The sequence below is a fragment of the Myripristis murdjan genome, chromosome 9 (assembly GCF_902150065.1).
Source record: "Myripristis murdjan chromosome 9, fMyrMur1.1, whole genome shotgun sequence".
NCBI classification, from domain to species: domain Eukaryota; kingdom Metazoa; phylum Chordata; class Actinopteri; order Holocentriformes; family Holocentridae; genus Myripristis; species Myripristis murdjan.
Window position 1 is genome coordinate 28,015,516 of NC_043988.1, and position 26,164 is coordinate 28,041,679.

Here is a 26,164-nt window from a genome sequence, read left to right on the forward strand (position 1 = left end):
TTACTGAAAAAACATGCAGGTGAGCAACCTTTTCATATGAAATTACAGTGCATGACTTTTCTATAAATGGCGTGGATATTGGACATTAACATGGACGTTAAATTGAATAAATATTTTTGAAGACTAGATATTCAAGGATATTGAAATATATAGTTTTCAAATGATTTAGGATATGAGCCTTTTTGTAATTGCAAGCAGTTTGTAGCTTTGTGGTAGCTGTGCATGATCAGCGTGGTGCATTGCCAGCAACACCCATCCAAATGCTGTTAAATTGTGGCTGAAAAAATTGTAAATTGTCACTATCAACCTCATTGATAAGTAACTAGTGAGTCTTTGAATGGTCTTTCATATTGTAAAAATGATACCTGCCAATGGAAAAAATGGCCAAAGTTGTAAATTTATTTATTCCATGTTTTATCCGGTTTACAAATCATAGAACAAAGGACTTATAAAAACGTTTTTGTCCCTAACTGTTGTGAAGCTGGCTAAGAAATTGTGGAACTTTGGATTATTGAACACAGTACCGCAAAGTTATTTTTCTGCCCAGATTGGACAGCATTTATATTGAGAGAATATTTTCTGTCCTGTTTTTCATGTACGCGCTGCAGCTCGGTGCTCAGATATCAGCAAGAGTTCTGCTGACAATAACAACAGAGACAGGGAGAGCACCCTGACGACAGACGAGGAGGCTCCTACCTCGTCTTACACCCAGGAATTCAAGCTCAAGGGCTTCACTGAATCTCAGGATGAATCTGAACTTACCGAAAGCAAGTAGTCCTTTCCATGTTTTATAGCTCTTGAGCTATATTGTGTGTTTATGTGTGTAACTTTAAAAATTGTAGTTATAAGGAGAAACTGTGGTTTGTTGTTCCCTGACAGAATCTGTGTACTCGGAGCCCCCCGATGTGCAGCGGCAGTTAAATCACTACAGCTTCGTGGCGCAGGCCAGTGCCTCAGCCGCCACAGCCCTGCAACACACAAGGCTGCCTGAAGACAGCCTGCTTCAGTGTGAGTTCTGCAACTTTACCACTGGACACCTGTCCAGTGTACGACGGCACTACTTAAATCGCCATGGCAAGAAAGTCATGAAATGTAGGGACTGCTGCTTTTTCACTGGTTTGAGGTAAGCTGCAAAACTGGGCTATGATCTGTATAAAAATGTCATACTTTCTTAAGTATTTTTTCTGTGAGTGAAATTGGAGAAATGTTTTGTCTATAAAACAGTGAAAGTCTTTGTAATCGAGTCAGTGTGTTGCAGGAAAATGAAATTTCTAGATGCAGTGAAACATGCCAAACCTTCTTACTTTAACCCTTAAAGCAGAGATGGGCAACTTTTATGGGGGTAAGGGCCACAAAATATTTCAAGTCATCACAATGGCCCCTGGTGACTTGTAATGTAGTGAACCCACAGTCACACTTTCATCCATTCACTGTCTCTCCATTGGACAATAGCTTTTTGACTTTTGCTATTTCCAGCGCTACTTGGTATGCATCAAGCATCAAGTAATGCAGCACCAGTGTATTTTTCATATTTTTCTATATGGGTGCTGTTATTATGGCGGTTAATGGGATATTCTTTTATCACTGATACAGTCTGCAGACACACCAAACATTGTGGTCTACCTTTGAACTCTGTAAAAAGGTAGTTTCCATTACCTCATGGCGTCTTTAGCTCTCCGTGTCAAGAAGTGGTGGGCGATCCCACACTGTGACCTCTGTGCTCCCCTAACAAGACCTAGGTAGTACCGTAAACTCCTGCTGCTTGAGACTGACCTAAAGGCAGTGCCACCATGCTACTGTCGAAATTGAAAGTAGCGGCTTTTAAAGTAAATGAGAATCAAAGTCAGTTGTTTGTGCCACAAAATGAAGGTCAGCAGGCCTCATTTGGCCCGCAGGTTGCCAGTTGCCCATGTCTGCTTTAAATTGATCAGAAATGGGATCTTTGTGTTAACAGGAATCACCCAGTCTGTACTATTAACTGTGATTTGAGAGTTCACATTATCTGAGGTACTTCTGACACAGAGGATTGTCTCAAAATTTGGTTTACAAGTAACAAGCGACATATTTTTTCATCACTTGTTGCTGCCGTCGTCATTAGGAAAAACTTGGAAATGCACATAGAGACAGGTCACTCCAACTGCCAGTCACAGCCAACCCATCAGAAGGACCTGCGCTGCCCTCTCTGCCTCTACCAGACCAAGAACAAAAACAACATGATTGATCACATCGTCCTTCATCGTGGTAAGTGAAATGCTCCAAATCCAAGTGGACAACAGTTCATTCATTGCTCCACCTGTGACACCCTGAACACCGATGGCATTATTCAGTACATCATGACTGCATCATTTGACTCTGCTGACTCTGTTGCTGATGTCTTGTTTTCAGAGGAACGAGTGATCCCAATAGAGGTCCGTCGGCCGAAATTGTCTCGCTACCTTCAAGGCATTGTCTTCCGCTGCCACAAGTGCACTTTCACAAGCGCCAGTGCTGACAACCTGCGTTTGCACATACTCAAGCATGACGACATCAAACCCTACAAGTGCCGGCTGTGCTACTTTGACTGCACCCAGCTCAGTGATTTGGAGGCACACCTGTGTGATAAGCATCAGGTGAGGATTTGTCAGTACGTCACTGGAATTCCTGTATTTTCACTGGAAAAATACAATATCACCTTTGAACTTGCTGGAATTTACAAAAGATAAATGAAACTATTGTCGTAATACAGATTCTTTATCCAAATAGTTACATAGGTGAAACGATCAGCAAATTTTAATCACAGTGGAACCTCATAATGTTCACATGAAACTCGTGAGGAACCCCAAGGTTCACTAAGAATCACAGAAGATTTGTAGAGTGTATTTGATAGCTTTTTTTGTCTCTTGTGCAGGTCGTGAGAAATCATGAACTGGTGGGACAGATCAACCTTGATCAGCTAGAGGCAAGAGTTGACAAGATGTCTGAGGAAGAGGAAGGTTTTTCAAACTTGGAGCAGCAAGATAACGAAGCTGAAGATATGGAAACAAACATCAAGATGGAAGAGGATGAGAGAGAGGTGGCGATCATGATGGAACCGCCCAGTGTCTCACATGAAAACCAGGAAGAAAATACATCAAACAACTACAGTAAGGAATATGCTGTGAAGCCCGGTGAATATTCACATCAGAAACAAGCTGAGAACCAGGCAGAATGTGATATCAAGGAGAGTATAAAACTACAGTGTGAGGATCCACATCAGAAACAAGGGCAAGAGGCACAGAAAGATGACACACACAGCCTGGTCAAGATGGCCACATTAGGATTGCAAGACAAGAAATTTGAAAACCAGAGTAGGCAAGAGCAGGATACACTGGAGCTCCAAGCTGGAGGTGAGATGATGGATGGACAAGAAATGAAAAATATCCTAAAACAAAAAGTTAGGGATGGGAGCACATTTGAAGACGACGAAGCAATGCAGAAAGGGGAGCTGGAGTCAAACAAAGAGTGTGAGGCAGACGAGACCCCAGTCCAACACGACCTAGTTGATAGAAATAATAGCAAAATCAAACAAAATGATGTTGCACTGCCAGGGCAGGAGACTGCAGAGAGCTCAACGAAAAACTCAGCGAAAAACAACAACATGGCTGAAACAGCACAGACCAGCAAGCTGCATAAGATATTGATTCAGGATGCAAAGGCCAGGTTGGAGCAGAGCATCGAGACCAAGCTAGAAGATGATATACTGTGTCGAATCCTAGAGCTGGACGAAGAGGCGAGTATGACGTCATCCCACAGCCTGCAAAAGGGGTCCGAAATAAGGACAAAGGCAATGCCAACCATCATGAAGCAGAATCACATGCTGGTGAAGGACGCCGGGGCTCAAGAGAGTCCCACTGCTGAGAGGCTGTGGTTTACTGCCACCACACACAACTATGAAGAAGCCAAGATAAACCATAAGAAGCAAGACGACCAAGAGAGCTCAGGTGTCTCACTTGCGAGCTGTGTGGAGCAAGCGCATATTCAGAAGGATAAAGAGCTTGTTGACCCGTATGGAGAAATGCCAGTACTTGAGAATGAATATCTTAAGCAGGAAGCGGACACACACAGCTGCCAAAGGTCGACGGACACAGAGGAAGAGTGGAGTGATGATGAACAGAAGCAGGGAGGAAGAGATGAGATCCATGAAGATGACGTGAACCAACATAAGAATGAGGAACGTGAGGAGGAACAAAGTACAATGGAATCAGACAACTCCTTTGCACCAAACGGTAAGAAACTAAATGGACATCTCAAGGAATTATTCACATTGAATTCATGGGAAAAGGGGCTTGCAAACACAGTTACAGCTTCAAATACAAGGGAAGAGAACAGAGATGTTTTATTTGCCCTAAGAAAATTCATCAAACAAGCCTAACTACATGAAAAACACTTCACATTAACCCACATAAATACATAGTCATTTATTGCATAGTACATTCATTACAATGAGTAGCCCCCTCCAAGTCCAGTCCAGTCCCTTAAAGGCTGGTTTTACACAATGCAGATTCGATGCAATTAATTGCAAGATTGCAGAAGCGAATTCATAATTTGCGAGATAAGTTGCACAGACCTGAAGTCGCATTGTAGTTGCACCAGGTTAAACCAGCTTTAAACTTTTAAAATCCAAACCGATTTTGGAAACTCCTCACCACACGTCAAGTTTTAATCCTAAATCATTTCTCACTAGGTGGCCCGGATAAAGTGGCACACACTCAACGATATAACTTCATTTATTCTGCTGACTCCTGAAAGTCCACTCTGACAGAAACTTGCACATACAGAGAATTCAGCACACTTTGATTTTATTACAGTGTTAATGTTCGCTTGGCCAGTCTCTTTGACACTCAGTATAGGACCCAGGTTCCCAGACATTTCATTTCAAAAACTTTAAACAAACTCATCTCTCGTTGGCTATCAGTGCTTATGGTCTTTGGGGCCTGTTTAGGACCCTGCACGTCATGGCAAATCCTTCACAGGACTGAAGCTCAGATCAGTCTTCAGTCTGCGTGGTAAAGACTGAATATGGAAACTCCTCACCAGAAAATACTTGCTGACTGAATTATGATCCACTGAGCCCGTATGCACAAACACCTCAAGCTTTGTTTTAGCTCCTTGCTGGGTTATCACTCGTTGTCCACCTCTCAGGGCTGCCCTGAATCTTCTGGCCCTGGTCTTGTGCCCCTTAGGCCTGCTTTGTCGTCTCTCCGTGCATCATTCCCAACCAACCCTCCAATCAGCATTTCCCTACAGATATTTGGGGCAGGCGAATCAGGTGGGTCATCCTCTGTGTCCCCAGTCTGAGGTAACTCTTGTCTTGTCCTTCAGGTGCGTTCGCTGACTTGGCCGGAACGACGGACAGCGTCACGCACCCATCATCCAAAGCCGAAAATCCTTTTTCCTGCAAGTACTGTGGCCGAAACCTCATCAGCAGCACTGAACTGGAGCGTCACATCATGCGACATGGAATGTAGTTGATGTTGTGCATGATGTGCTCTGTCTGTTGTCCTCGTCATTTTCTCACTTCTGTTTCTGTCTCTCCTGTTGAATGATATCACGATGTTGACCTGAACATCAGAACAAACTGAATGTACCGTCTCAAAACTGTTACTTGTCTGACTTGGAGGCTGCTCCCAACCTAAGTGGTGTTGGCTGGGAAATCCAGGTTTTCTCCTCACGAATGAGCCCTGTCTCTTATTCCAGTATGCTGTATATTTCTAACCAACCTGTTTACAAGGATGAATTTAGACTTTTTTTTTTTTTTTTTTTTTTGTAGATTTGAAATCTTTTGTAATAAAATTGTTTTATATAACGGTTCCTCATAGTTCTTTTGTGAAATTTGCTTTGTCGAATATTTCAAAAATGAGACAGTAGGCTATAAAATGTGACAAATTGTTACCTATCATGAAAATTTTACATGTATTTGTATGTTGGCAGTTTTTTGAAATTTGTCTATTATTAAGTGTTATAATAAACACCGCCCGTTAATATTAAGTGTTTGGGATTTATTTATTTTGAGATAACGTATGCAAATACTCAATAAAATCATGGACTATTCGCATATATTATGATAAATTCAACGTGTTGTATACAGCACGTCAGGCTACGTAAACGCGGACCAACCTCGTGGGCGTTGTTTGTGGAAGTGGTTTGTGTTGCCTTCAGGTGTATCGGAAAGACGGACATTGTGGGCGTGTATGACCGAACGAATGAGGTGAAAATTACATAGCGTCTAAATTTTCAACGCTTGAGTCTCCGACGGCTCCCACAGCTGCAGAAAACAGGTCTGTGCTATTTGATTCATGGAAGAGGACAACACCAGCCAAGAAAACTGCTCGTCATAAGCCCGGTGTTGTGAAAACCTTTCTGTAAGTGGAAAGTTCGAGCTTTTGCGGGGCACTTGAAGGCGACATTTTCCTCTGTTTGCATACGACATTCTTGTCATCCAAATGAAAGGGGACTCCGCTTCCTGGTCTTGGTAATATACCAGAGTGCCCCTGGAGTCGGATGAGTCCATAACCACTTGTGAAGAAGCTGCTGTAAGTTTATTTCACGGATATTATTTTAATGTTTGTGTAATCGGGGTTAAAAAAAAAAAAAAAAAATGTGCAGGACAGGAACGGGAAAAAGCCCGACCGCCCCTGCCGCTGATGACCCAGTCTGGATCAAACCTCAGGGTCTGCGGGGGAAACTAGGTTTATGGATGCAGGGAATACGCACATGTGGTTTTCCCATTAGAATAAGGAGTTGTGTTTCAGTAAAAAAATCATGGTTTTGTACCTGGACAAATTCATTTTAGTGAAAGAAAAGAGTGGCTGAAAGTTTGAGCAAAGCTCTTTTTACCAGAAATGCTTCCTCCTTCCTTGAGCAACACCTTCTTCCTTGTATGATAACCTTGTCTGTCCTGTGGAGTTTCTGTAAGTGGTGATAAAACTTGAGTGTAGTTTATAAGCACTGCGTTTGGAAACCTCACTGCCATACATTTACTTCCATCAACATTGATTTGTTTACATATTTGGTTGGATGCTCTCATCCATCTTGCAGAAATTCAAGTCTTGTTGTGGTATTTCCTCAGAGGTTTATTACTTCTGTTCCTTTAGGTTAAAATTATGTCTGATATCTGAAATGTGATCATATTTCCATACAATTCCCTGTTTACAAATCATTGCAGCTGTTATAAAATGTCTTATACTTTTAGACAGGGGAGAGAGACACAGTATTCAGTGGGCGGGATGTCAACCGAGAAGAAATCTCCAGAGGATGAAGGCTCCTTCTCTTCAAGAGTCATCAGCATCGTGTTTATCATCCTGCTGCTGGACCTGCTGGGATTCACACTCATTCTGCCTCTTCTGCCCTCAATTCTGGACCACTATGCACAAACAGAGGTTGGTTATTCACTGAGGGAATAACATCCACTGAGGGCTTTGAATTACAGCATTAACAAGAAATATATTCCTTATTCATTATTGCTCTTTTCCTAATCATCATCACCAAGAGAGGACTCATCTAACATGTGCTTGGTTGGTGTGATATGAAAATATTTGATATGTATTGGAATAATTGTTGCCTAATCACTATAATCGCAGTTAATTACAATATGGCAGTAGGTTGGATAGTTAGAAAAGTGGCGACTGGAACATCACCCATTTGAATGCCCATAATGAATGGGAAAACCTGCCACCAAGCTGCCCTTGAGCGAGGCACTAGAAACAGGTTGTACAGGGAAGATTGAGGTGTAATTGCATGTTGTAGTGTATGAACGTAGGCAGTGATAAACATTACCTCGACACATAAAAGTAAAAAAAAAAAAAACGTTTTGGAATGCACAATTTGGAGCACCATCTGTGAACAATGGGGGCTTTGTGTGGATCAACTATTCCATAAAATGCCATAACTGAGTGACTGGTAATTTGATTTGCAGCCCCTGACAGTGCCTGTGTGTGTGTGTGTGTGTGTATCTGTGACTGCTGACTCATGCTGAAGTGGCTGCCTCACTGATGTTCATATTTTCCCTCTGTGTGATTTTCTGTTCTTCTGTGTTACCTTACGGGTCAGGACCCGGTGTACCAGTCCCTGCAGAGCATCGTGGACTGGTTTAGAGAGGCCGTTGGAATTCCCATGGAGAGGAAGTACAACAGTGTCCTATTTGGAGGTCTGTGATATCCCTCATCTAATAATGCTGCATTAGTTTTCACCTTCAGTTGCAGCTTACTGGCACTGTTTTGCATGATGTGACGATGAATTAAACATTTAAGAATTCGAATAATGCAATGAATGTGTTAGTTAAATGTTTGATCTGTATTGTTTTTTTGTTTTTTTTTTAGGTCTTATTGGATCGCTCTTTTCTCTGCTGCAGTTCCTGGCATCGCCTGTAACTGGGGCTGCATCAGACCGCTATGGCAGACGGCCACTGCTCATTCTTACCACAGTGAGTGCAAAGCTATTGGTATTTTATTATAAAAGTGTATTGCATCTGTGTTGTACACTTTTTTCTGACTAGGGAATTTTAATCTCCGGGTGCCTCCACATGGGAAAGTGTTGCAGAAAAGAGTGTTGTAGTGTAGTGATTAATACTTAAATCATTGTAAATAAGTTGCATTATATGCTGTGGTTCAGATGCTGTTTTTTTTATAATCAGAGGGTCATTCACTTTCTGTTGTCATTTAAGCACAAACTGGCACAGTTCCCATTGCACGTCTGTAAGAAACTGTACATTCCTGCCCTCAGTGCTGCAATTGATTCTCCTCTAATTAAGTGCCTTGTGTTCCAGTTCGGGCTGATGTCCTCCTACGCCGTGTGGGCCATTTCCAGGAGCTTCAGCATGTTCCTTTTGTTTCGAGTAATTGGGGGCATTTGTAAGGGCAACGTCAGCCTCTGCACCGCCATCGTGGCTGACCTGCCTTGTCCGAAAGCACGCAACCGTGGAATGGTAAGCACCACCTTCTGCACTGATAATTAGGGCTGTGCAATATGTATCGACATTACATCAAATCAGTATCATGGTATGGTGTCAGATATCATGTGGGATTTTGGATATTATAATATGATTATGTCATAAGTGATTTCTTTTGTTTTAGAGGCTGCATTTTAGTGCAATGAGGAATGAGTGCAATTTTCTGAACTTATTAGACTTATTTTGTTCTGGTATATATATATATATATATTTCTATTTGCTTGGTCATCATACCCACACCACTAGAAATCAAAAGACGTTTGTGCATAAATATCTAATGAAAGCATCAACAGTCGTCCATCCAATATCAATATCAAGACATTCGATCAAAGATATTATGGTATTTGATTTTGCCTGTATCTCCCAACGTTACTGTTAATAGGATGCCTCTAAAAGCATAATGTCTTTGGATGCATGTTTGTATCTTTTGCCTGAAAGCCCACATGTCAAATCACCTTCTGCCACAGTTTGCTGCCTCTGCTCTCTCCTACGTGATGATGACTGCATCATTTCTCCAACAAACAGGATCTCTCTAGACTTACAGGAATATTTAGTCACGTCTATTATCAGGGCTGTATCACTCTCACCCTTGCACGCCTTGGTTGCGTAAAATGTTGGTGATAAGGTTAGTTTATGCCACTGTTACTGTAACATTACCCTGGATATCAGCTTCAGGGAAATGGCTTAAATGTGGGAAAAGTGTATATTAATTCTTGCTAATTGACTTTTGAACTTTTATAGGCTGTGATCGGCATTGCCTTCTCCATGGGGTTTACCGTCGGACCTCTGATGGGCGCCTACTTTGCCGTCAACTCCAGTAAGGAGGATGTTTTCTATCAGGCTCCGGCTCTGCTGGCCTTGGCCTTCAGTGCTGCTGATCTGCTCTTCATTTGGCTCATCCTGCCAGAGACTCTCGCCAACTACAAGGTCAGCTGTGGAAATACAAACTGTGATAAGTCAATAAGTAATAAGCAAAAGTAAAATTTGGCATTTGTGATGTGTGAGATGGTATCTTATAGGTCACAATGACAGACTGGAGAACCTCTGTCGCACTTTCACGGGACAAATCTATTCAAGAAAAGTGAAGTGTGACCAAACTTTTTGCATGTGTGCAGCAGCTACTACATTCACTCAAGAGACTGACTCTTAACCTGCACATCTGGAAATCTTTTCTGTGGCTGAAGTCTTTGCTGGAAGAAGATTTTTGAAGATTTTCAGTGTGTGTAAAAAGCGTAATAGTGATAATGAAGTGTATCAAACCAACATAACAAATTGCTCTACAGCAACACATAAAAACTAGGGCTGGGCAAGTTAACGCGTTATTATCACGTTAATTCATTAGACTATTGACGCCGATATTTACTTTATCGCGCATTAACGCATGTTGCTCACATGCTTTTATTTTGTAAAAGTCTGTTGCACTCAGTCTAAAGCCCAAACGCGCCCAAGCACGTTTGCCCCTGGTGTGCGCGTCATCACGTTGAAACAGACACAGGCATGGCCCGACGACATTATAAATCAGTGTAGTTCAAATACATTCATCATGTCTTCCTTTTAACTAAAAGACGTTTTTGGTCCTTTTAATCAGACATGGGATGTTTATTTACCGTGACAGTTTCGGAGGTAACTTCCTCCTCCTTCAGAAAGGTCCAACTGACAGCCGGAGCGGCACCTGGCAGATCCAGCAGAATAGACCTGACCGGGTTGCCGCACACCGCGCGGTGCCGCGGCCGGTGCTGGCTGTACTGACGCGGTGCCGGCCAGCACCAGGTCTGCCGGATCCCCGCGCACACAGACTGCTGTACTTTCATTATAAACAGACTTTTGTTTATACGCGGTTGCAGCAGCACAACGGACAGCGACACAGACAACATGGTTGATTATTGATTGCGCAACAATCGCTTGTGAAAGGTTGTTTTCTCTTGCTGGTCACATTGTGCAAAATAAAAAGAGAGCTTCTTTATCTTATGAAAATGTAAATAATCTTGTGTGCCTTAGCAACTGGCTTAGTGCAGAGGAATAGAAAAAAAACAGAAGTCCAGTAAAACATGCGCTTTACATTCTAGTCCCCTGTAAAGGAAGTTTCAGTAGTGAACTTTTTTGTGCTTCACACTTTGGTATTGAACATAGACTGGTAATGCTGCTCCCTGTTAAAAGTTTCTGCTGTTACCTCAGAAATTGCCTGTTTGTCCTGATTGTGGCTCAGGATTTTGTTGGTAGATTTTTTTTTTTTTTCATAAAGAGAATGTCCTGGCAGTGGCAATAAGCTTTAATTTATTATTATTACTATTATTATTTATTTTATTTATTATTATTATTATTATGACATTTTTTAAGTTGAGATTTACACTAAATATGTGTTACTGATAAGTGGTGATGTTAAAAGTGTTTGCACAACAAATGTTATGGCACTTTCGTTTATATGGCAGCAGAACATTGAAATAAAAGTGCTCTTTACAATACTTATTGGATTTTGCGAATACAATGCGATTAATTGTGATTAATCAGGCAAATTATGCAATTAATTGCGATTAAAGATTTTAATTGTTGCCCAGCCCTAATAAAAACACAAAAAAATACAGAATAATTTATGAAAAAAGAACAGGAAGGCGTAGGGAATAAGAAAATGGATGAAACCATAAATAACCATAAAAAAACATAAATAACAGTAGAAAAGTATGTGTAAATGTGAACATAACAGGTTTTCAGGTGTTGTTGTGTTGCTGCAATAATACCTTCACAGCCATTTGGCCATTTAGCTCGAATGTCAGAGTAATGAGTGGGTGGATTAGAGGAGGCAGAGCATTAGGGTTATCGTCTTGACACATTTCATCACAAATGTTTTTCCAAATTGCTCCTGATTTATCCCAGGTCTCCTCAGGCTCTGGTGAGACCAAGGACCTGCTGAGCCCACTGGCTTTGTTCCACTTTTCGGCTGTAACCAGAACAGAAGATCCTCCCTCTAAAGAAAGTGGGTTAAGTACAAGTTTCTCCGTGAAGCGCATGCTCACACGTTTACCACCCGTTTGTGTAAAAATGGGTTAACCTCGACATGCTGATAGTAAGGAGGGATTTCTCAATGTCCTGACAGGAATGCAGAGGCTTAAATTGCTGGGTCTGGTTTATTTCCTCTACCTGTTCCTGTTCTCCGGCGTGGAGTTCACGCTGAGCTTCCTGACTCATCAGCGCTTCCAGTTTACAAGGTAGGAACTCAAAGATAAGGGTGTGTAAAATACTGTACAGCATACACCGCAGCAACAACATTATAGATTTTATAAGCACAGTGTTTTATGTTTTTTTTGTTTTTGTTTTTTTTTTTCTCTCAACAGTATGCAGCAGGGAAGGATGTTCTTCTTTATAGGTATCATCATGGCGTTGATCCAGGGGGGCTACGCTCGCAGAATCAAACCTGGACATCATGTCAAAGCCGTTCGTATGGTAGGAATAGTACGATATAATGCTGCTCTTCACATTGATGAGACATAATATGCTGCTGTGCACATCTCCTCTTTACCGAAGTGTCTTTTCTTCCCTGTTTTTAGGCAATCATACTGCTGATTCCAGCGTTTGTTCTCATTGGGCTGTCATGGAACCTAAAGATGCTTTATATCGGCTTGGCGTTATATTCTTTTGGTGAGTCATTTTTGCACACAGTTTATTTGAATGGTGAATGACAAGCTGGGTCATTACACGTGTGATCTGAGGTCAAATTAGTAGACCATTACAATATATCCATATCAAAGTTAATTAAATTATAGAGATAGATAGGCAGACAGATAGTGTGTAGCATTTTACTCATTCAACATTTATAAATTCTGACTATTGCTATTATTGCTACTGTTGGAAAAAAAAAAAAAAAAGTAGATAGAATCAGTTGTTTTGAGTTTGGCCCATATCAGTTCATTTGCAAATCTTTAAAAAAAAAAAGACAGAACATTGTGGTGATCTAGCAGAATACTAGAAATTGCAACTTTTTTGGTGATAAAAGTTTCATGTAATAATAAATAATGTTAAAGTAATTTTATTGTGGTTTCTTTTCACTTTTTTCACATTTCAGAAGAAACAAGGGCTTACATGCACATGCTCATTAATGGCTATAAACTTTTGGCTAAAAGTACCGAATCGAATTGACTTGAATCGCAGTTTACAAGTTTATCTCAGATTGAATCCTTCCAAAAAAAGATCCTTAAATTGAATTACCAAATAGCAAATTATGAATTGAATTGAAGTGATCTCAAGGTAAAGATTCACACCTATAATAGACAGATAAATAGACAGACAGATAGATAGATAAACAGACAGAATGATAGACCGATTGATTGATAGATAAATTGATAAACTGATTAATGGAGTGGTATTCTGAGTATTTTCCTCCCTGTTGCAGCTGCAGCGATCGTCGTGCCTTGCCTGTCAACACTTGTGTCTGATCACGGTAAGCCTCTCTGGAAATTCTCGTTACACACTCATGCAAAACGACAAACGGTTTTCTTACATCATGCTCACGCTGCAGCTCATTCTGCACCTCCTGCCCCTCCAGGCTCAGCCAGTCAGAAAGGCACCGTGATGGGGATCCTGCGCAGCCTGGGCGCCCTGGCCAGAGCACTGGGACCAGTGGTGGCTTCCTCTGGTAAGGACGCTGCCCCGCAAAGGCAAAAGTCATTCATGAACAGTGTGTGATGGAGACAAAGGACACGGAGAGCTGCTTAGTGTCCCAACACAATCACCCTTCTGCATTGAAACTGTTACACCAGTGAGGTCATTAATTAAGCCAATTAATGCAGTAATCAAAAAGTATCTGTATATCAGCATTAGCCTACATACCCGTCATCAGACTTCTCTTTACACTTGGTATTAATATAATATCTCAAGCTTTATGCAGTTACAGTAGCTTAAAAAATACGTGCTTCATCACTGATATACAAATATATGCAGCAAGAGGCTGCAAATCTAGTCAGATCATCTGCTTTAGGGAGAACCTGCGGTGTAAGTATGAAGTTTCTGTCATGTATTGTTATTGAGTTATTGTGTTCATAAGTGTGTTTGTGTCTAAACACAAACACACAGATGCCACCATGACAACATCATGTCCTGGATGTCATGTACTTCTCTGGCAGGACCTACAACTTTTTAGTTTGCTGATTTTTTTTTTTTTTTTTTTCTGGTCGACCTGATTCCCTGTGAAGAGATGTTTGAAGATCATGTCCTCGTCTGACCTAACACAAATGAACAAAACTAAAAACTGCCTTTTCAGTCTGATTTGAGGTTAATGCCTTGAGGACCTCATAGGTATCTTGTGTTATTAAAAGTTAGAAGACAGAGTCTGAAAAGAACCTCTACAATCCATCTAAATTAAATAAACGAATAAGGGTCTCCTGTCACACTGATAACTACTTTTTTGACAATAACATTTGAATAGCTTTATTCTACTGAATTCTGTGGCTTTTCTCAATGAATTACAAATCTGAACCAGTGCATGAGTGAGTGAGCAGGTTTTAAATTCACACAATGTGCCTCAGCCTGAATCCATACATGAAATAAAACTCACAGTAGGTATGATGATGTAAAGAGAATTATATATGAATTATTTTTGGTGGTAAAAGTAGTTTTTTCATGCTTATTTTAGTTTAACAGCCACATAGTTGATATTTGACACTGTTTGATTTGTCTTTGCTAGTGTGGTCTTACCTTTTTTTTTTTTTGTTTTCACCACCTTATAATGGTTGTGTTTGCTTCACAGTTTACTGGATAGCCGGAGCAGAGGCTTGTTTTATCCTCAGCTCAGCCTGTTTCATCGTACCTCTGACTTTACTGAGCACAGCGAGGAGGATAAAGGAGGACTGAGTGACGCGGAATGAGCACAGACTTGAAAAGAGCTCGACCGAGGGTTATTTTGTGAAATCACACGGACCGCGGAGACACGCCAGCGTTGGTACTGCTTCATTGAAAGTTATGATGTTTACATCTGCTTGGAAAGCAAGCACTGAGTTATTACTTTGTCACTGACAAATAATTGGGAGATGTATGCGTTCTTGACCCTTTTTGCCAAATGTGAAAGGAAATAGTTCACATTTGAAAACGACATGTTGAGGGACTGCAGGGAGGGAGTTTATTTTATCTGATGAATTGAGTGGCCTGTGTGTTTTTTATATATACACACCAATACAGAGTAATTCTAGGACTGCAAGCAGTGTGTGTGTGTGTGTGTGTGTGTGTGAGTGCATGTGAGTGTGTGTCCTTGTTCTGAATCATCACTATACATGTGGATTATGGTTATCTATTTATACTGCAGTATTTTATCAGTCACACAGCTTTTGTATTTCAGTACAGAAAGTATTTCAAATAACATTAAAATGTCTATTTTCATTCATCAGTTTACATGAATTTGGGTCTGAATACAAGTTGTTCAGCATTTTCTCGGAATGAATATCTGTCTATTGTTTCCACATTTAAATATCCAAATAGATATTCAATAACTGTTAATAAACAACCATTTCCATTTTGAGAGTGAATTTTGAATCTTGTTTTGTTTTGTTTTGTTTTATTTAGTGTATAACCAGTTGCAGTCAATACTATCAGGGAACTATTACCCTGTCAGGTCAGACGATGGCGCTGTCGGCTTTCTCCGCTGCAGTTTGCACATAATGTAAACATGCACTGCTATTAGAACTTGAATTGGAGCAATAGTAAAGATAAAGCCCCCTAAGAAGTCATTTTAATCCAAAATCATGAGAAAAATGAGAAAAACAAAAATATGGGTAATAATAACGATGATAATACTTAATATATACACACCACCTTTCACACAGGAGATGTAGCTCAAAGTACCTTATAATAAACTGAAAACGAGACAAATAAAAGCAGGCACTTTAAAACAAGTGAATATACTGCGCGATAAAACCAAACAATCAGTAGAAAAACAAATAACAGGCAGCAAAAATAAATGTCAATAAGATAGATAAAAAAAACAAATGGAGAGGAATATATAGAGAGTAAAACATGTAGATACAAATGACAAAACTATAAAACATGTGTAAGAGTAGAATAAAACAATGGCAGTATTTTATTTGTAAGTAGCTGTTGTTGTTGGATGTAAATGTTTAACTACATCAATAAATAGTGATGGCGAAACGAAGCTTTTTTGGAGCACGGAGGCTTTGACAGCGTTGGAAATTGTTCTAAGCGTGGTACCATAACGTGCATACTGCCATCTGCTGGCGAAAAAAATAATGAAACTATCTTAAAACAGCGTGTTGTATAGCTTTATTTCATTCCCACCCGCATTCCGCAAAGACCCGCCCTACTCAGCCTCTGATTGGCTAGTACTCGTTGCTTCTGTTGGTTTGATTGGTTGCAGCTAGGGGTTAAGGCAGTTAGCCAATCAGAGGCAGGTGGTGAATTCGGAATGCGGGTGGTAAAAGAAAAGTAAGGCTGCTGTTTGTGATGGTTGTTGATGAGGTGTTGCAACGGCCAGTGTAATAGATGAGTGTGAAACTATTAGTTAGTCCAGTAATTTTAGGCCAAAATTGGGGTCAACCTAGGACAAATTGCAAGAGAAAAAAATTCAACTGATTTTGTATCCTCAGTTTGTCCTGAGTGAGGGGAAAAAAGTCCCAAGAAATCCCATTGGTGGAAAGTTTTGAAAATCACCTATTTATGACCATATATTACCAAAAAACACTGTTTTTAACACACAGGGGAAAGGGGTTCAACATTTTACTTTCAGATATCACTATAAAAATTCACAAGTTGATTACACACACAAAGACAAGAAAAAAAGTCAGTTACCAGTTCTTTGAATTATTCTGTTTACACATGCATATCACACATTATCTGATTTGATATGCGCTAATAAGGAATATGAGGAATAAATGCCAGAACAGATATTTAAACAGTGAATTAAAAGGTTACTATATATACAGTAACTTTTTAATTCAGTTATATAGTAACCTTTTAATTCAAGGTTACTATATATATAGTAACCTTTTAATTCACTGTTTAAATATCTGTTCTGGCATTTATTCCTTATATTCCTTATTAGGGCATATCAAATCAGATAATGTGTGATATGCATGTGTAAACAGAATAATTCAAAGAACTGGTAATTGACTTTTTTTCTTGTCTTTGTGTGTGTAATCAACTTGTGAATTTTTATAGTGATATCTGAAAGTAAAATGTTGAACCCCTTTCCCCTGTGTGTTAAAAACAGTGTTTTTTGGTAATATGTGGTCATAAATAGGTGATTTTCAAAACTTTCCACCAATGGGATTTCTTGGGACTTTTTTCCCCCTCACTCAGGACAAACTGAGGATACAAAATCAGTTGAGTTTGCTTCTCTTGCAATTTGTCCTAGGTTGACCCCAATTTTGGCCTAAAATTACTGGACTAAAAGGGCAGATTACGGGTGTGATTTTAGACTAACCCTCCACTCCCGTCCAAACCAGTTCAAACCAGCCCGCCGGTACGAGCAGGCAGTAAAACATGGACGTGAGTAAAAAACGTTAAAACGTCGTGGTCACGTGGTTTCCCCCGAGCGGAGCGTCAGACGTCACTGATTCGTAATTTTGAGGCAAGCTCCAGACGTTAATTGCTCAAATGGCCTTCCATAAGTGTCAGAGCCAACATCACTAACAGCAAACGACTAAAAGTTTGACAATGCCGGCAGCCCGAGTGAGAAGTAATGAAAACATGTCTGTATAAACCAGAGGCTGAAGATGGACAAGGTAGCTAATGCTAACGTTAACATGACGGTTGTTTTGCAGCGTGAGTTGACGCAACGTTAGCCAAACACAGTCCAGCTAGCTAGCGCTAACACAACTTTATGCTAGATATTTATATTTAACGTTAACGTAAGGTGCAGCCAGTGAAGCCAAATGGCGCTGAAGCTTGCTAGAAATTGACAAACGCTGCCAGCTATGCCGTTATTCAACACTTAAACTTTTGACAGCTTAGGTTATATAAACAGGTTAAGTCGTGGATAACATACCTGTCCTTGTTACAGACATTGACCACAAGTTACAGCTCGATGTTTATCTGTGCAAGATTAAGGCAGCTGCGACGTTAGCACAATCAGTACGCAGTTATATAGCTCTTGTAGGTCGGACTTTTTTTCTGATCAAGTCATTATCAGGCAGTATTGATACGGCTATTGCAACACACGACAGCCAAAACATGATAGCCAAAGGTTGCATCCTTGCAAGCTGTTCATGAAGGAATATTTTTGTCTCCCAGGAAAGCAAACAGTCATCTGCTGTCCAAGCCTCTGTCCCTAAATACCAGAGGAGAGAGAGAGCAGAGCCACCCAGAGCCTCATCATCTCCTCTGAGATTACCTAATCCTTATGTCTCTGAGCAAAGGTCAAAGGGGTAGGATGACAATCACAAAATGTTGTTTTTGTCTTGTAAACTAATCTTTTTTTGTACATGACAGGTTTTTCTCCCAGCTCTGATTAATGCCTTTTATGCAGCTCACATGCATAGAAATGAACACTTATCGAAAGCATATATTTGTGTCAATTTCTGATCTCTGCCAAGGAATCAGGCAAGTCTGAGCCCAAGACAGAGACCATCAACTGCTGATGGAGTGCCCGCAGGTAGAGGAGGAGACACGCCAAGCAAACATGGCTATAGTAACAGCCGTCACGCCAGAGGGACCAGTGATGCTGACCCGCAGAGAGACAGGTCCATACGGGATCCACAAGCAAAGGTTTGGTCCATTTGGAACCCTAGTAAAACAGGGAAACCCATCTTTGGTTGTGAAATTAGTAACGCTGACTTTTATCCATGTTCACAGACATCAAAACACAGCAGAGACTCTCCATCGCAGGACAGAACTGTGGGCAAGAAAACACTGGATGTATCGATTAGAGGTAGTTATAACACGCTTCTTTCTCAAATGGAGGCTTAACTGTCTACGGATTTTCAGAATGATTCCCGGTACCAGCTTGCACAAATTCTGTTTTTATTTGACCACATCACTTGAATCCGCAAAAAGGTACTCGGCCTATGTTAACTAAACAAAATTGGTCTTATGCATTCGTAGGTTTGAGAGGCACGAGATCTGCCCCAAACTCCGCAGGGAGGTCAAAATTACCACAAACTGACTTGGTCTCATTTGAAGTGAAGATGGATGACTTCCCTGAATTGGTTGTTGTTCCACCGGGGAATGTGGCCCCTCCACTTATTCAGAGAGACTGCTGGGGGCCAACCTCTCAATCTCCAAGCCCTCAGACACAGAAACCAGTGTCTCCCTGCAAGGTGGGACTGCTGAAGTATCAGGTGTAGAATACTGATGAGGCTATCTGTGAATTCCATTGGATTATCGATGTAAAACCACATTGAGATGTTGTGCTTTTTGTTTTGGTGCTAATATAACATTTCTGTAAGTAGACAGTGACTGCCAGAAAGGGAACCCCAACAAACCCTGACCTTCAAAGTGCCAGTGATGCTAATTCTGTCCGATCTGCTGTCCCAACAGGTAAACTGAGACTTTCTTTAGGCTAATTAGTCTTTTGATGATTATAAGGCAATGCAATTTATACTTCAAGACAGTAACCGTTGAGTTTGATGTGAGCAGGTCAGCCAACTGTGGTTCAGTCTCAGCCCAGGAGCTCTGATCCAGCACCGACTTCCTGGGCTAATGTCGCCTCTCAGCCCCCAAAGAAACCTCTCCCCAAAGAGACTATAGTCACCAGCACCAGCATCCAGGTATGATGTGTGCTCTTAGCCTGCAGTCAGTTGTATGTAGGGCTTTGTTCACACTGCAGGCAGACCAGATTTGTTTCTGAAATCAAATCTTTAAGACAGAGTGTCTGCACTGTTATTTGCATGTGGTTAGATCAAATTTGTGTGTTCAAACATCACTAACCATTTAAAAATCTCATGTCATGTGCTTTTTTGTTGTCCAAACCTTTTGAAAAACAATGGATACAATGTTTATATACCAAAAACGGATTTGGACTGGCAATCTGAACAAGGCCTAGCTATACCTTCTGTCTGTGATACAGACTGTCAAGGTTGGAGTTAGGATTTTAGTTCTTCTGTATGTTAAATTTGATTTAGCAGTGCAAAATTACCACCAGATGCTGATAAATTTTGAGTTTAGGTGTATCTGCTCTACTCTAGACAGTTTGGTGGGTAACAAAAATGTAGTTACTTACTGAGGCTTATGGGACAAAATGGTTTCCTCCCCTTGTGATTTCAGCATTGTGTCATAATTCTATATTTTGTCTTTTGTAAGGAGGAATTGTATGCAGAGCAAGAAGAGGGAACCTCAGGGAAGAAAAAACGGAGGAAAAAGAAGAAAAAATCTAAAAGTGCCAGTGAAGACGTAGAAGCTGAGGCAGAGGAGCTGATTCATCAGGAGCCGCCAAAGTTTGAAGTAACTGAAATGTCACAACCAATTTCTAAATGTGATTTCACTCAATGCTTCAGATAAAAAATAGATTTTAAGAGTAGTACTCGATGAAGGATGATTTTGATTGATGTTTTTGTCTTCCTAGGATGAAGAGGAGTTCCCAGGCCTGGCTGTTGCTTTCACTGGGACAGATAGATTGATGACAAGCAGCAATAGAGCAAAGCTATGCAACGAGGTATAGAGCTTCTATTCCAGTTGCTTCACAGATAAATGATTATGATCTGTTTTTGTTTTGTTTTTAGCATTGTCCAAAAAATTGAGCCCTTACAGTTTACCCTCAGGGGTCAATGAAATATCTCTGAATTCAAAAACAGTACGAAATACAAAAATGTGCAGTAAGGTTGGCACACTAAATCAGAAGACTTTTGATTTCAAAAGTCAGTATCACCAAGCATATGCCTTGCTGATGCATCTGACGTTGAGCAAGACACACAGAGGCCCAGATTTACTGAACTTGCGTTTTTGGTGTTCAAAATCAGCATTAGCACTAGTCAGTGTTGCAAGACAATCTTCTTCCCCAAACAGGGGTTATGTCAGTGGTTTTGTACACACTAGAAGTTTCTGCACACATTAAAGGCTTCAGGAATTTGGGGCTTAAGTCCCAACCAGCTGGTGCAAGTGTCGATAGTAAAGATGAATTTTAACCTGTGCAGTCAATATCAATTATAAATATGTGGTGAACTGTTAAAAAAGGTGGGAACACCAGTTACCTACTTTTCTTAATTTGTTTTCACCCTCGTCCTCTTTTGTTGCACCAAAATTAATTTGCCAATGAACAGTTTATGAATAATGTTTCATTTCATCTAGGAAATCCAAAAAGAGGCCATTCAGTCTAAGTCTGGTGACCAGAACAAAGACAAAGTAACTGCAGCAAAATCTGTGCCCACAGAGACTGCCAAGAAGGGACAGGTTTGTGTTTTTTTTGTTTGTTTGTTTGTTTGTTTTGTTTTGTTTTTTTGTTTTTTTTGTATGTAAAAATCAAAAGGTTATGAAATTTGGTGCGATCTTGATACACACTTAAAACTTAATTTGTCTTGATTGTGTCCTGCTGCTCTTGGTCTCCTCTGGTCTCCAGAAGGCTGAGAAGGTCTCTGGGAAGAAGAGCAAGGTTCCTGTCCAGCTGGACATTGGCAACATGTTGGCTGTCCTAGAAAAGAAACAGCAGTCTCAGAAATCCAAGCAGGACACCAAGCCAGTCATTCTCTCAGGTAAGGGAGATTAGCTTAGAATAGCCCGTGGCCTGATCACAGCTGTTAACAGTAGCCATTTTTTTTTCCAGCCAGTATTCTGTAACTACAGATTTTGTCTTGTTGATTTATGTATAATTCAGTTTTGTAGCGGCTCCAAACTTTTGCACATTGATATGAAAATGATATGCTGTGTTTAATCCAAAGTGTACATTTCACCTATAGATTGTAAAAAGGGCATTCTCACTTAGCTAAACCTGGTGGTGTGAGAGTATGGCTGCTGATGTTCATTTACTATTTCTTTGTAGTTGGTGGGGCACTACCTGTCATCCAGAAGCAACCACTAGCCCAGAAGAAGTCTCCTTGGCAACAGGATAAGATTGCTCACAATCCTCTCGACTCCACCAGCCCATTGGTGAAGAAGGGCAAGCAGAGAGAAGTGCCCAAAGCCAAGAAACCCACTCCCCTTAAGAGGGTAAGTGTTCTTTTACTCTGCAACATATATGCAGTTATACAACATTGTTTGTGCAACATGTCTCAAAGGTACAATTCCCTCTTTAATGGTGTATTTCTGCGTGATAGGTTATTCTGAAAGAAAGAGAGGAAAAAAAACAAAACCGTTTGCTGGAGGAGAGAGGGCTGCTTCCTGAAAAAGAGTCCAAACCTGCTAATGATACTGCAGCAGAGGATCAATGTGACACTAATGCTACAGGTCAGGGCAAACGTATTAAACCATAAACTAAACTTACATCATTCACAACAATTGCTGTGGGGCTAAATATTTGTGCTTGTGCAACTTCAGATGAGATTGGCAGCCCGACAGTGACGCTTGAGGATCAGCCAGAGGACCAGGAGGGTTGCCAAGCAGAGAGAGACGAGGATGAAGAGAGGGACAACAAGGAGACTGAAGAGCAACAAACCATGCAGGCTTTGCCCTGCCCTGCCAATCGACCCAAAATCCACAGCAGAAAGTTCAGAGAGTAAGACTGTACAAACAGCATGCACTTCACTGCATATGTAATCAAGAGTTATATAACACAGTGGCTGTGTCAGTACTTTTCCTCAATTAGCAGTTCATCTCATAAAATAAAATATCCGTCTCATCTGCCTTCGTTATTTCAACTAAAGTGTCTTTGCTTTGTATTTTTTTAAATTCCAGTTACTGCAGCCAAATGCTGAGCAAGGATGTGGATGAGTGTGTGACAACTCTGCTGAAAGAGCTGGTTCGTTTCCAGGACCGCCTCTACCAGAAGGATCCCATGAAGGCCCGCATGAAGAGACGGCTTGTGATGGGCCTCCGGGAGGTCCTGAAGCACCTCAAACTCAAGAAGGTCAAGTGCGTCGTCATCTCACCCAACTGTGAGCGCATCCAGTCCAAAGGTAGTCTCCTTGTTCAAACCCATGGTTGTCATGCAGTGTGCATGACAGAAACTCATTTTATGGAAACACAGTGGTATCCTACGCCTTAATTTTGTCAGTCTGCATTTTGAAATTTCATGATTTTACCTACTTCCCTTCAAAGTCTGCAGTATTTATAACAAAGTAAACAGTTTTTTCTGAGTGCATTTAATGCATTTTGCGTAATAGTTCATTCTCGAATGGTTTATTCAGACTAACTATTCATATGTGTTTCAGTGTTCCTTAAGTTCGTAAAAAAACAACTGACTTGTTTTCTCTGAATACTGATGATCAAGATGAATTTATTTAGATTATTATTAGTGAGATTTGATTTGGGTTTGGGTTAATAATGTGATGTTGGCATTTGTGTGAACGCTTGTTGTCTGTCCCAGGTGGCCTGGACGAGGCCCTGCACACCATCATCGACACGTGTCGGGAGCAAGGGGTGCCATTCGTCTTTGCCCTCTCCAGGAAGGCTTTGGGCCGCTGTGTCAACAAAGCAGTGCCTGTCAGCCTGGTGGGCATCTTCAACTACGACGGCGCGCAGGTCAGTTTCGTCAGCTGTAACAAATCAATAACCATCCATACTAATAACTATGGCTGGATGATATATTTGTATTTTATGAAAACCAAGAAAAAAAACTAGATGCCTGGGACTTTGCATATTGTAATATCGTGACATGGTGGAAGTGTTGTCCTCCCCTGGTTTTAAAAGCTACATTAGAGTGAACGTATTAAATTTTCTAAACTTAATTGCCTCTCGCTGCTTGGTCATCATATCTACATTACTAATGAGTGTTTATCAAAGATTTGTGTGTAAATATCTTATAAAAGTACCAATAGTCATCCCTATAATATTGATACCGAGGTATTCAGTTAAAGATATTGTGATATTTTGTCCATATCACCCATCCTTACCAACAGCTGACAGAGATTTGTTCAGCTCTTGCACAGATCGGTTACAGAGATTAATTTTGAAGAGGGACAGATTTCTCATGGAAGCTGTAGCCCATTACCTGCTGCAATCCAGAAAAAAATATATTTGTGGCCATGCAAGATGGCAGTATTACAGAAAGGCTGAAATTTGTCTAATCACAGGACCATTATCATAAGATGATCGAGTTGTCGTCGGAGGCCAGAAAAGCCTATGAAGTGATGGTGGCGAACCTGGAGCTGACAGGCCAGACCGAGGCCGAGCAGGAGCTGAACCTTGAGGAGCAGGAGCAGCAGTTCAGCAGCCAGAGCCTGGCTCAGCAGCCTCAGTCTGATCCTGACACCACACAGCCAGAGGAACCAGAGTACAGTAAGTTACAGACCACCACACCCCCTGCCTTAGAATGGAAATGTGGCCATGCTGTTGCTGCTCTTCATCTAAATTAGGCTGAGAAGGTTGATCTAGGTGGAAGCTGTCATTTTTTTTATTGATTTAACTAGCTCATGGAGGAGAGATTGAGGCCAAAATGAGATGACAGATCACTGCAAAAACTCAAAATTTGTTTCTTGTTTCTAGCTAATTTTCACTTATTTCAAGTGAATTTTCACTTTTTCCACTGGCAAATTTTGCCAATGAAACAAGCAAATTTTCACTTGTTTCAAGTGAATTTTCACTTGAAACAAGTGAAAATTGTCTAAAAACAGATTTACTTCTGAGGTGATCATGTTTTATTTTAAGTGTAATGAGATATTTTGACTAGAAATAAGACATTTTTGACTTGAAATAAGACAAATAATCTTGTTAAGATTTTGCGTTTTTGCAGTGATTAAAGGGGTTTTTAGGTGTCTTGACTATCAAGACATGGGTTGTACACAATAGCATGCGAATCAACAACAGGAACAAGTTCTTAATTTATCCAACTAAGACGTTGCAGTTTTAAAACTATGACAACAATTTCACCTTTGTAGTTGATCTTTTTTCTATGTCTCCTCTTCTAGTAAAACTATGGAAGAAAATGCTGGAGAAGGAATGCAACCACAAATGTTTGAACTTTGAGGAGCAGTTGAGCTCCATGCGCTTGGCCAACGAATGTACAGAACTGACTGACGATGACGATGAAGGGAGTTGACAGCGGCGGAGCCTTGTGTGCCTACATGAACTCACTCATGCTGATCACCAGCCTAATAGGAAATACTTGACATGTCAGCACAGTATACACAGCATGGATTTAACCATACATGTGGAAAAAAGTGAGATCCATGATTCTCTTCCTCAGTGGTTCTCAACCTGGGGGTCAGGATACAAAAATTTGTAGTGTTTGTGATGAAGTGTGATTTGCTTCTTCTTGTGAAATATTTGCAGCTTCCAGGCTTCTTCCACTAAGTATGTGAAATGACTTGAAAAGCAGAACGAAAGGTCATCATTTTGTATCAGATTCACACTTTTGCCCATTCAGGCTTCCATCATGGTGTTGTGGGTTGGCAGAAATGCAGGCTGGAAAGGTTGAGAACCACTGACATTTACTATGACCAAATCAAACGTGCGACGAGAAGATCCCATAATATGAACATCAACACTGATGTCTGTGAACATGCCCGCAGGTTGTGGGGCGGAGGGTGAGGTACCGAATGTGCCTAGAATATCTACTGCATTTATTTTCCAAGAATATATATCTGTAATTATGTGAGATTGAGGAAATGATGGTGGCCTTTGAACTTTGACCCTGGAGTCCCACTGTGTTGCCAGCATCGTCGATGAAACCTCTAGATTCAGTCTGTTGCCAGCCAGTTTGGTTTGCATTTGTTTTTTCTTTGTCCAGTAGATTCAAATTAAGTTAAAATGAAGCTGTAGACTAAATGATTCAAGAATTTGGTTTGCATTGCCAGTGAAACACGCTCTGATCAAGTCTCTCTAAACATGTAACCACTAAGTTTTGACAATCTGATTGCACTACATATGTAGTTGAGCCAATGTTTTGATACGTGCTAGACTACCACAAAGTCGTACTTTGTAATTTAACCAAACTGACTCTGAATTTATGTGCATAAGATACAATCATGATAGTATTGTGATCACTTGTAGCAAATGTGAAACTAAATAGAGCTACTGTATATTTGTCAGTAGATATTAAATATTTGCTTTGGACACCTGTGATAACTGTGATAAATTCATTGTCAAATCATTAAAAAGATGTTTAACTTTATATCGGACTGAAATTAGTACTTGACTTTCACATTTTGTTTATTGGGGTCCCTGTAGAGTACAGCA

The 26,164-nt window shown here is 40.6% G+C and overlaps 3 protein-coding genes across 4 annotated transcripts in view; all 3 read left to right on the top strand.

Annotated features, from left to right (window-relative positions):
• The window catches only part of hint2 (histidine triad nucleotide binding protein 2), a 390,237-nt gene that overhangs the window by 319,892 nt on the left and 44,181 nt on the right, over nt 1-26,164 (top strand). Inside the window, 1 exon segment of the mRNA XM_030059357.1 lies at nt 2,151-2,238. Within this exon segment, the coding sequence (XP_029915217.1) occupies nt 2,151-2,238 (88 nt within the window).
• On the top strand, nt 6,399-15,467 carry LOC115364769 (major facilitator superfamily domain-containing protein 10). Its single transcript, XM_030059348.1, has 13 exons — nt 6,399-6,551; nt 7,211-7,397; nt 8,068-8,164; nt 8,337-8,440; nt 8,783-8,941; nt 9,707-9,892; nt 11,837-11,936; nt 12,057-12,168; nt 12,295-12,403; nt 12,508-12,598; nt 13,350-13,397; nt 13,503-13,592; nt 14,703-15,467. The coding sequence occupies exons 2-13, from the start codon at nt 7,245-7,247 to the stop codon at nt 14,804-14,806; spliced, it is 1,353 nt and encodes a 450-aa protein (XP_029915208.1). The 5' UTR covers nt 6,399-6,551; nt 7,211-7,244; the 3' UTR covers nt 14,807-15,467.
• LOC115364766 (selenocysteine insertion sequence-binding protein 2) lies at nt 17,503-26,099 on the top strand. Of its 2 annotated transcripts, none has more exons than XM_030059342.1 (18): nt 17,503-17,685; nt 18,194-18,327; nt 18,496-18,667; nt 18,755-18,830; nt 19,004-19,218; nt 19,351-19,438; nt 19,538-19,668; nt 20,201-20,341; nt 20,463-20,552; nt 21,185-21,286; nt 21,453-21,585; nt 21,873-22,039; nt 22,147-22,276; nt 22,367-22,544; nt 22,724-22,944; nt 23,355-23,509; nt 24,061-24,265; nt 24,895-26,099. In XM_030059342.1, the coding sequence occupies exons 1-18, from the start codon at nt 17,677-17,679 to the stop codon at nt 25,023-25,025; spliced, it is 2,478 nt and encodes an 825-aa protein (XP_029915202.1). In that variant the 5' UTR covers nt 17,503-17,676; the 3' UTR covers nt 25,026-26,099. The 2 variants fall into 2 exon arrangements, with proteins under 2 accessions (XP_029915202.1, XP_029915203.1); XM_030059343.1 differs by having other exon boundaries at nt 20,204-20,341.

What these genes read in the sequence shown, in the direction of transcription:
- LOC115364766 (XM_030059342.1), top strand. An exon ending in TCTGAGCAAAGGTCAAAGGG is followed by an intron (nt 18,328 to 18,495) that starts GTAGGATGACAA and finishes ATCTCTGCCAAG; the next exon opens with GAATCAGGCAAGTCTGAGCC. An exon ending in TACGGGATCCACAAGCAAAG is followed by an intron (nt 18,668 to 18,754) that starts GTTTGGTCCATT and finishes CCATGTTCACAG; the next exon opens with ACATCAAAACACAGCAGAGA.
- LOC115364769 (XM_030059348.1), top strand. Translation starts at nt 7,245, where the DNA reads ATGTCAACCGAGAAGAAATCTCCAGAGGATGAAGGCTCCTTCTCTTCA. An exon ending in CAACAGTGTCCTATTTGGAG is followed by an intron (nt 8,165 to 8,336) that starts GTCTGTGATATC and finishes TTTTTTTTTTAG; the next exon opens with GTCTTATTGGATCGCTCTTT. An exon ending in AGACTCTCGCCAACTACAAG is followed by an intron (nt 9,893 to 11,836) that starts GTCAGCTGTGGA and finishes GATTTATCCCAG; the next exon opens with GTCTCCTCAGGCTCTGGTGA.